This window comes from Camelina sativa, chromosome 11, assembly GCF_000633955.1.
Source record: "Camelina sativa cultivar DH55 chromosome 11, Cs, whole genome shotgun sequence".
NCBI lineage: Eukaryota > Viridiplantae > Streptophyta > Magnoliopsida > Brassicales > Brassicaceae > Camelina > Camelina sativa.
The window spans coordinates 9,934,357-9,944,885 of record NC_025695.1 but is presented as its reverse complement, the minus strand read 5'-3'; the positions used below and the strand labels follow the sequence as shown (position 1 = coordinate 9,944,885).

General features: G+C 34.3%; 2 protein-coding genes across 2 annotated transcripts; both read left to right on the top strand.

The window, feature by feature from the left end:
• LOC104722674 (endoglucanase 20-like) lies at nucleotides 3,436–5,872 on the top strand. The gene is made up of 8 exons (XM_010440876.1): nucleotides 3,436–3,653; nucleotides 3,786–3,998; nucleotides 4,210–4,410; nucleotides 4,525–4,602; nucleotides 4,718–4,870; nucleotides 4,970–5,078; nucleotides 5,182–5,348; nucleotides 5,434–5,872. The coding sequence occupies exons 1-8, from the start codon at nucleotides 3,462–3,464 to the stop codon at nucleotides 5,758–5,760; spliced, it is 1,440 nt and encodes a 479-aa protein (XP_010439178.1). The 5' UTR covers nucleotides 3,436–3,461; the 3' UTR covers nucleotides 5,761–5,872.
• LOC104722673 (short-chain dehydrogenase TIC 32, chloroplastic) lies at nucleotides 7,002–9,637 on the top strand. Its single transcript, XM_010440875.2, has 8 exons — nucleotides 7,002–7,214; nucleotides 7,996–8,227; nucleotides 8,306–8,385; nucleotides 8,489–8,642; nucleotides 8,734–8,812; nucleotides 8,886–8,973; nucleotides 9,065–9,111; nucleotides 9,290–9,637. Exons 1-8 carry the CDS (start codon nucleotides 7,109–7,111, stop codon nucleotides 9,470–9,472), a joined length of 969 nt encoding a protein of 322 aa, XP_010439177.1. The 5' UTR covers nucleotides 7,002–7,108; the 3' UTR covers nucleotides 9,473–9,637.

Here is a 10,529-nt window from a genome sequence, read left to right as displayed (position 1 = left end):
TTAAAAGTAAAGAAGTAGAACTCAAAAGAATTAGGGTTTATTGCTAAGAACAAGAGGAGAACTCAATTATTGTATTCGATTCTGGATACCTTACAATGGAGAAGTATCCCCCTCTTTATACATGCTCTAAGATTACAATATATATTCACTTTCCTTATCGGACGAAGTGAGATATGGAAAGCTGCCTCATTGCTTCATTCGGCCGCCGTGCCGAAGTGGAAGTCGGCTCCTTCTTCTTCAAGGTGACACTTTGGTCGAACTGACTGCTTGTTGACCTAATCAAGCCCTTAACCGGTTTCCCGGTTAACTAATCAATTAGTATTTCTGATTTAGCTCGGTATGTCGGGGGTGCTGAATCCCGTACCAACAATTACCTCGTTGTATCCTCAAAGATAAACACTAAAAGCGTCATTGGTACAAAATACTTTTACTAATGCAACTATCAATTAACAGTTTACCAAATTAAATAGTGACAGTATGTCCTTTTTTAATTATATGATAGAAAATGTGAATCTCAAGTAGTATATAATTATACTCTCTCTCTTTCACAAAGAGTATCAGTTTGACATATTGCATACAAATTAAGAAAAACTTGAATTATACATATTTGCTCTTATTTAATGAGTAATTAATCATTCAAATTTAATAAAAAAAAGTTTTGGGTTAAGAGTAGAATAAGAAATTTGATGTAAAAAATTACATTGGAAATATAAAGTGACATTCTTTGTGAAACAAAAAAAATCTATATAGAATGACACTCTTTGTGAAACAGAAAGAGTATATAGTAGTAAATCATAAATCGGTGGAGTAATTAACGCATTATTAAGGGGGAGGTGCAGCCGTGCAGGGCCGGCCCTGACTTAAAGCTAGTAAAGCAGCTGCTTTAGACATTACCATTATATTTAAAGCTTTACGGGCATCAATTTGGAAAAATCGTTTCTAGTGTAGTGGTTGAGGGTTTGGAAAATGCTCTGATTTTGGCTTCAGATACCGAGTTCGAACCATGTGAAGGCATTAATATGTTATTCATTTAATTTGTTTTGGTTAAATGGACTTCATTTTTCTTTTGCTTTAGGCAACAAAACATCACGGGAACGTACACGAATTTGCGTTAGGCGGAATGAAAATAGTGGACATAAAATTAACTTTGTCACATGCTTTTGCCATATATCCTGCCCATCCCTTGTGGGAGTTCCTTTTTTTATTTCATTTCAAACCCAATAACAAGAAAGGAATTTAAAAACATATATATACGATGAACATTGAACACGCAAGCAATTTGTGCAATATGTATGCAGGTACAACAAAGAAATTTATTATAATGTAATAACTAATATAACTGAAATAAGTTTATGACAACTGAAATGAAAAAAAAAAAACACACACACACACTAACGGCAAAATCTTAGATTGACGTTTGAGGAATGGCCGAATGGGTACTGAAATATTTTACGTAGCCATTTCTACGGCACGGCATCTCCATATATAGTCGCAGTCAATCAATATTCTCACGCGAAAAATGACAGTTTGTGTTTTAATACTTAGAATTTAGATAAGAATCACAAGATTGCTTTTATGGCTTGATACATACAATTATACAAATATAGGTTTTACATAGAACAATATTTAGAGTGAACCTCATCATTCACTCCATTATAGAATAAGAAAATAAAATCTGAAATTTAAACTGTTTTTTATAAATTCAAACCGATATATAATTTCATTCTAAATGTAAAATCTAAACCCTAACCATCTCATTTGTAAATTCAAACCGACATATAATTTCATTCAAATTGTAAAATCTAAACTCTAACCATCTCATTTGTAACTCCAACCCGACATATAATTTTATTCTAATTGTAAAATCTAAACCCTAACTATCTCATTTGTAAACCCAAACCGACATATAATTTCATTCTAATTGTTAAATCTAAACTCTAACCATCTTATTTGTAAACCCAAACAGACATATAATTTTGTTCTAATTGTAAAATCTAAATCCTAACCACCTCATTTGTAAACCCAAATCGACATATAGTTTCGTTTTAATTGTAAAATCTAAACCCTAACCACTTCATTTGTAAACCCAAACCAACATATAATTTCGATTTCATTGTAAAATCTAAACTTTAATCACCTTATTTGTAAACTCAAACCGACACATAATTTTATTCTAATTTTAAAAATCTAAACCAAGCCAATATTTAACTTTCTGTAATTAAAAGTATACAGAATTTGTTTTCTTAATTTGTTTTGCTTTTTAATTTAATTTTGATTTATTTTTTAAATAAATATTAGATAGAAGATTTTGATTGGTTGAGAGGAGAGGAGAGGGGTGAATCTTTGTATTTTTCTTTTACATATATAATAGATAAGTACTCGTGTTAATTTTATTTTATACAAAATTTTGTATATTTTATATTTTAAAAATATCAAGTTCCAATATTTTTTAAATTCAAATTAAAGTATTTAAAGTTTTATAATTTTATACAAAATTATACAATTTAACAAAAGAAAATTTATAAAACTGAATTTGAATATTCAAACTGAATATTTGAATATGGTATATTTCGGTGAATGGAGATGTCAATGATTTATACTAAACGTTTAGAAAGGTGTTATGTAAGATTTTATTTTGTTTGCTTAAGCTTAAGCATAATTAATTCGAGCGTAATTAATTCGGGAGATTTTATTCTATTTCTTTAATCACTTAACAGTATATATGGTTTTGTAAATATACTCTATCATACGTGTTTAATAGAGAAGATTTTATTAAAATTTGTTTTTATTGTTTTATTTGTCTATATATTGTATTTCTTTAATTGTATTATTCTTTGGAATATTTTTTTTAAGTGTATTCATTGCTAGTAATTAACAATATGTAGGTAAAATAATTACTCCTAGATGTTGGTATGACTAACGAAACCAACTCATATAACCTATTTTGTAACTATCTAATGAATTAATTAATAACTATAACTTTGTAACATATAACTATTATATAGTCTGTTAAAAAGAAGTTGTGTACTTTCACAATATTGAATAGGGATTGTTTATTGTTTATTTGTATTAAAAAGAAGGAAAGAAAATAAAAACAATTAATATCGTTTTGTTGTGCTTAACAAGCCAGAAAAGCCTTATTTAAGAAAGTTACTGAAACTCCTTACATTAAATAACAATTTCTAAACCTTCACAGAAAGAAGAGAAAAAAATAAGGTATGGCGGTTAGGAGAAATGATACGATTTGATATGTCAATAACTACAGCTTGCTATATGATGAAACCGTAATATTGATTGTGATTTTGTAATAATCGAAACTTAATTATTGTTAGAGTTAACATCTCAACAGTGCAGCCAAATTACCCTAAAATTACGTGAAACATATAAATACCCCCATGAACCACATTTCAAGCAAAATCAAGATACACTCAAAAGCCATTTCGAAAGAGAAACATTTAATAATGGGCAAGCTCTTGGTGATAATGTTAGTTGGGATGTTCTTGGCTTTCGAAAGCTTGGAAGCACTAGACTACGGAGATGCACTTAACAAGTCCATCTTGTTCTTTGAAGGCCAACGATCCGGTAAACTCCCGACTAACCAACGGGCTAATTGGCGAGGCGATTCTGCCCTCTCCGACGGGGCATCAGCTAATGTAAACCGGCCTATCCATAATCATCTCTATACTAATATGCAGATATGTCTTCAGAAATAGAACATACATCAATAATTTGGCATTAATAATGCTAACTCTTAACCAATTTTCGTGTGTTTTAATAATTTCCAGGTAAATCTGATTGGAGGGTATTACGATGCTGGCGACAATGTAAAATTTGTGTGGCCAATGTCATTTACCACAACCTTGTTGAGTTGGGCTGCAATTGAATACCAAAATGAGATTTCATCCGTTAACCAGCTTGGTTACCTCCAGTCTGCTATCCAATGGGGAACCGATTTTATCCTCCGCGCTCATTCGTCGCCCACCATGCTATATACACAGGTAAACCAAGTTTTACACATTATTAACTAAGCCGACCTGTCACATTTTGGTTTGTTTTGATGTATAGAGAAATCCAAAATTTATTTCATTTCATGCTACATTGCTTATCATATATACTACATACATATATACCTCTCTATTATCCAACAAATTCACAATCAAAACTCGAATAACATTTTTGGTTTTGTTTTATAATGGATATAATGAAAAGGTAGGAGATGGGAATTCAGATCATAGTTGTTGGGAGAGGCCAGAAGATATGGACACACCAAGAACTCTCTACAGTATCTCTTCCTCTTCCCCGGGTTCCGAAGCTGCCGGTGAAGCCGCAGCCGCTCTAGCTGCCGCCTCAATTGTTTTAAAATCGGTCGATTCTACTTATTCATCCACGCTACTAGACCATGCGAAAACCGTAAGTATTGCACATTAAGTCTCCCTAAAAAATAGCTTATACACATGATCATTACATTCAATCATGATTTATTATCTATCTTATTTCTACTTCTTTTTTTTGTTTTTTTTGCAGCTGTTTGAATTTGCTGATAAGTACAGAGGTTCTTACCAAGCATCTTGCCCCTTCTACTGCTCATACTCAGGCTACCAGGTAACCAAACAAACCGAATCAAACCAAGACACATAGATAAACTATTGATATTTTCATATACAGTATGTTACTAAATAAGACACTTAATGTTTCAAAACATTTTGGGGTAAAAAAGGATGAATTATTATGGGCTGCGGCATGGCTATACAGAGCAACAGGAGAGCAGAGTTACATAGATTATGTTATAAGCAATCAAGATTGGAGCCAAGCCGTCAATGAATTCAGCTGGGACAACAAATTCGCCGGCGCTCAGGCTTTACTCGCTTCGGTTAGTATATATAGTAACTATTATATAACTGACTTTGCTAAATTCTATAACACTAACGAAGTTTTATCTCTAAATTTTCTTGTTGTTTCTTTGTTTAAGGAGTTTTACAACGGGCCAAATGACTTGTCTAAATTTAAGACCGATGTTGAATCATTCGTCTGCGCATTGATGCCCGGAAGTAGCTCTCAACAAATTAAACCAACTCCTGGTAATTTTCACTAGTTAGCTAAATAACCGGTTAATTGTTTTTTGTGAGTTTTTTTCATGTTGGCTTTCATGGTTACATTTCTTTGCACTTTTGGTATATTCAGGTGGCATTTTGTATATTAGAGACAGTAGCAACTTACAATATGTTACAGCAGCTACAACGGTTTTGTTCCACTACGCAAAAACTCTAACACAAGCAGGGGTTAGTTCAATTCAGTGTGGTTCCACCCAGTTCACCGCATCTCAAATTCAAAATTTCGCCAAATCACAGGTAAAAATAGATTAATTCCCACCTAGTCCGGTTCTCTACACCATTTCCATTTTCTTTATAACCAACCGGCCGGTTTAATGTTCAGGTGGATTATATCCTTGGAAACAATCCAATTTCAATGTCTTACATGGTCGGGTTTGGGACAAAGTATCCTACACAACCTCATCATAGAGGCTCATCATTACCGTCAATCCAATCTAAACAGGAGAAAATCGACTGCAATGGAGGGTTTTCATACTACAATTCTGATACACCAAACCCGAATGAGCATACTGGCGCGATTGTGGGCGGGCCGAATTCATTCGACCAGTATAGCGACAAAAGATCAGATTACTCTCACGCAGAACCAACAACTTACATCAATGCCGCCTTTTTTGGCCCCGTCGCTGCTCTGATCAGTTCTTCCGGTTAAACTCACGTTTAAACTTGGTCGTGGAGAAACAAAACATCAGCAAAGAAGACTCAAACTTGAAGAATTAATCAGGGGATGTGTCATTTGCTGTAAACATATATAGATATATTTATACACACTTAGGTATCATTATATTTTATAAGGTCAATTTTTATAAATACCACTAGAATGAATTTTTTTTCAAAGAAATCCTATTTTCCAGTTTATTTCCAAAAATACCGCTAAGATATATTTTTTTTTAAAGTACCCTAAAATTGAACTAATTCTTTTATATTAAAAACTAATCTCTATATCATAAAAACTAAATCCTACCCGTTATTTTTCCACAATAATTGCAAATATTTATTGGGTCGTTAACGAAAGAAGATATGTATTGATCTACACGTTTCTGGTCAATTGTTCGTTTACAACATGTAAATGTGGTGTTTTTCAGAAAAATATATTGAACAGTTCAAAAATAATGTTTTGGCAATCCCATCAGTTTTTGTTCGTGATGATCATGGGTTTGGTTAGAGTTCAGACCATCCTATATTTTTATGGCTAACTAACTCTCAACGAGTCTGAATAGTTAAGAGTTAAGACTTAAGACTTTAAGACTATACAACTTAAAACTAGGGTTACGTGGGGTTAACATGGACCAGAATACAGTCATTAAGGCCCATCAAGAAATAAAACTAAGGTTAAAAACTAAATCAAACCATGACACCCTTTGTGCTTATCCCACATCGAGAAGTTTCACAATAGGAGACATCTGTTTTGTAGTATAAAACAACGCGAAGGTAGATCCGTAAAAGGTACTTACCTGGACGGGGTCAACGCACGATCATGAAGGTGTGTGGCCTAAGCTAGTAGTGACTTCCATTGCACTTTTAAGGAAGGGCACTTTAGCTTAAGGTCTTCCCAAGAGGAAGAGCCTGCGTCATTATTTGTTGTGGAGGCCTGCGTTCGCGCTGCCTCTCCTATTTCCCTCAGTTCAACTGTTTTGTTTCACGCCAAGATGGTTCTGTTTAAGCCTAGTCATCTTGGTGGCGTTCGCTACAAAGCTCCCATTGTCTTGTATCATCGGAGGCATATTAGTCACAAAAGTTCTTAAAAGCTAACTTTTGACTTTTTGCAGATCCAATCTCCACCACGAGTGGGATTGTCTCCTCATCACTTTATTTTTTTTTTCTTTAAAGTAATCACATTTCGGTCACATTGATTAAAGTTATAAAATAAGAATTTAAAAGCGTAATCGCTCAACCACTTAAGAAGAAGACAAAACGCTAAACAACTCTCACAGTGTAATCTTTTCTTCTTTCTTTCCCCCTCATCATCATCTTCTCCAGAAAGGAAAAACAAAAAAAAGATGTGGTTTTTTGGATCAAAAGGAGCATCTGGATTCTCGTCTCGTTCCACTGCAGAAGAAGTCACACATGGTGTTGATGGGACTGGCCTCACTGCCATAGTCACAGGTTTCTTCTCTTCTCTTATCATATAACTTTCTTAGCTCTATCTCGACTTGGGTTTGTTTAAAGTTGTGGACTTTTCTACAACTTTTCCCCATTTTGGGTCATCTCTGAATTGATTTCACCTGTAAGATTTGACTTTAATTGGTCAACCCTAATAAATATGGAGGTCTTCACTGTTGTTTGTTGTTTCGAAAGCTGTCTCTTTTGTTTTGTCAATTAAAGTAACAACCTTTGTGCTCACAAACTTTTTTGCTCAAGAGTTTTAAAATAGAAGTGGATTGTTTCTTTGTTTGGTGAAATCAGTGTACAACATGTTTGGGACCATTTGCCTAAAAAGGGAAGATTACTTCAGATCCGCAAATTACATGTGCTCTGTACTCGTCTCTGTTTCAGCTGATTGTAGTTTGTGTTACATATGACAAATCTATACACTTTCTGGCCAAGAAGATAATTTGCTATTGGAAATCGTTTCAGTATTTTTATCATAATTAAAAGGGTTTGACTCAAGAACAATGGAATCCTTGAATTGAACAATTCAGTTATATGCTGTTGTTGAAGTTTAGACTAGCATCGATTGAGCCAGTTTTTGTCCTGCATGTGAAGTCTTGTTTCATTATTTGGTATATTGAGTATGTAGTTTTATCTTGACTTGGTGTAATAGAGGTATGCAGAATGTTCTGTATCAGTCTATCATTGGTTGATACAAACTTAAGAAAGTGGTCTAGCCTGCATTGAGTTTTCTTGATTTTTATTGTTCCTCAAGTTTGTGTTACATTGCTTTCAGGAGCATCAAGTGGTATAGGTGTAGAAACCGCACGTGTTCTTGCACTGCGTGGTGTGCATGTGGTTATGGCAGTGAGGAACACTGCCTCTGGTGCTAAAGTTAAGGAAGATATTGTCAATCAAGTCCCTGGTGCTAAACTCGATGTCATGGAGTTAGATCTCAGCTCAATGGACTCTGTCAGGAAATTTGCATCTGAGTACAAATCTGCTGGTCTTCCACTCAACCTCTTGATGTAAGCTATTGAAATACCATGGTTCATATGTATAACGGTTTTGGGATTATCTGATGGTTTTGTCATAAATTTTGTAAGCAACAACGCGGGGATTATGGCATGTCCCTTTATGCTCTCTAAAGACAACATAGAGCTGCAACTTGCAACCAACCATTTAGGTGAGTAAGAAGATAATCAAACCAACGTTATGGCCTTGTCCTAAACTTGAGTAACTCTCTTTAATCAGTGCCATGGATGTTATGGATCCAATTATATTTTCAGGTCATTTTCTGCTGACCAAGCTTCTGCTAGATACAATGAAGACCACATCACGTGAAAGCAAACGAGAAGGAAGGATTGTTAACCTATCATCAGAAGCTCATAGGTTCTCGTACCCAGGAGGAGTCAGCTTTGATAAGATCAACGACAAGTCAAGGTACTAAATGGTGAACCAAACAATAATCCTTTGATCCTGTCTTTTTCTTCAAAATCTCTAACATTCTTCCTTGGTTTTGTCTCTACTGCAGTTACAGTAGTATGCGAGCGTATGGACAATCCAAACTCTGCAATGTATTACATGCCAACGAGCTTGCAAAGCAACTGAAGGTAACTAGCAAAAATAACAAGGATCTATGTTTCAATTGTTATCTTGATTGAAATCTGGTATGAATAATTACAGGACGATGGAGTCAATATAACAGCAAATTCACTTCATCCAGGAGCTATTATGACAAATCTCGGGCGCTACTTCAACAGCTATTTGGCTGGTAACTTTTTTTTTTCTCTGATTTCACTCTCACCAATCCATATATATACTTTGATTTTCTTTTGATCCTCTATGTCATTGGCTTGATGCAGGAGCTGTTGGTGCAGTGGCTAAATATATGCTCAAGACTGTTCCACAGGTATGCTTCTAATCTCTAAACCTCATACTGATAACCCAAGGATCAGTTACAAAGTGGTCACTAAGTTTCTCCAGGAGAGAAGTTAATGATATACCAGTGTAGCTGTAGCCTTTAGGGGTTGTCTTGGTTTGTCGGTTATATGGTTTATCTTATCATTGTTGAATATTCTACTTTGTAGGGGGCAGCAACAACTTGCTATGTGGCATTGAATCCTCAGGTTGCAGGAGTTACAGGGGAATACTTCGCAGATAGCAACATTGCTAAACCATTACCACTTGCCAAAGATTCAGAATTGGCCAAGAAGGTTTGGGATTTCAGCACTAAGCTTACCGATTCGCAATCAGGAGAAAGTAGTTCTTGAAAAGCTAATAGATGTTCAGTGAATCTTTACTACAGTGGCTTCTACGTTTCATTGTCTCTACTCTATTGTACTGATACTTACTTCAGTCTATGTCAAATGAAATAAAATGTATAACAAATGTTAAACATTTCAATTCTGCAAAAACAGATGGTTTAGTTCTGGTTATGACCGGCTTGGTTCTCGGTGTAGGGCACAGAGAGACTTCAAGAAAATAATGTAAAAAGATCTGTAATTTTTATTCTCAGAAGATTATAAAGACAACTTTGAATTCAAACAGGAGGAGACAATACTGTCAATGTATTATTAAAGCGAAGTGATAGTCAGAATATGAAAAACAATGATAACAAATTTAGTTTAAATTCACTTTATTAATGGTTTCTTTAGGAAAATTTAACTAATTATTTAATCTTTATGATTGGACTTTGGAGCATAACGTGCACTTATGTCGATATGGAGTCTTGTTATTTAAGTGGTAGAGAGCTAAACTAAACTAGATAGGCTCTGTATTTAATTCTTTTCACACCCTCTATATATATATAATTGTCGGTGGTTAGATGTCATTTCTTTTTTGTTCTTTCTATTTATTTGATTTTGGACCAACCCATGTTCCAATGATATGCATATGCTGACATGCACTATATACATTTTAATTTACTTTTTAAAAAAATTTACGAGAACAAAATTTGATGTAAGATTATGAATTCGTATGTTTAAATGGTGTCAAAACATAACTAATTAGAATCATGTTGATAGCTCTCCTCAACCAGTTTACTATGTGGCTAACTAAAGGAAGAGAGTTAGAAAGATTTCGAATTTGAGCATCGGCCGACGAGAAAAACAGTAGTTTAACTTGCTATGGTCTACAAAATTAATCATGGTCTAGGTATTGAAACTTCGTAGTTGTAACTGTAGACATAGTTAAACTGTGTATACTGTGGTGTGGACAATCATATCGATTGTATGTACAAACTGTTTGCTGCAAATTCACATGTTCCATATGAGATATCGACATATCGTGTATATGGACGTGGTACTTCAAACTTTACCCCCCCCCCCC

Bases quoted from the DNA above. Each gene is read 5' to 3' on its own strand.
- LOC104722674 (XM_010440876.1), top strand. From the start codon at position 3,462: ATGGGCAAGCTCTTGGTGATAATGTTAGTTGGGATGTTCTTGGCTTTC. The intron at 4,411-4,524 runs GTAAGTATTGCA...TTTTTTTTGCAG, and splicing joins TACTAGACCATGCGAAAACC to CTGTTTGAATTTGCTGATAA. The intron at 5,349-5,433 runs GTAAAAATAGAT...TTTAATGTTCAG, and splicing joins AAAATTTCGCCAAATCACAG to GTGGATTATATCCTTGGAAA.
- LOC104722673 (XM_010440875.2), top strand. From the start codon at position 7,109: ATGTGGTTTTTTGGATCAAAAGGAGCATCTGGATTCTCGTCTCGTTCC. The intron at 8,386-8,488 runs GTGAGTAAGAAG...TTATATTTTCAG, and splicing joins ACTTGCAACCAACCATTTAG to GTCATTTTCTGCTGACCAAG. The intron at 9,112-9,289 runs GTATGCTTCTAA...TCTACTTTGTAG, and splicing joins TGCTCAAGACTGTTCCACAG to GGGGCAGCAACAACTTGCTA.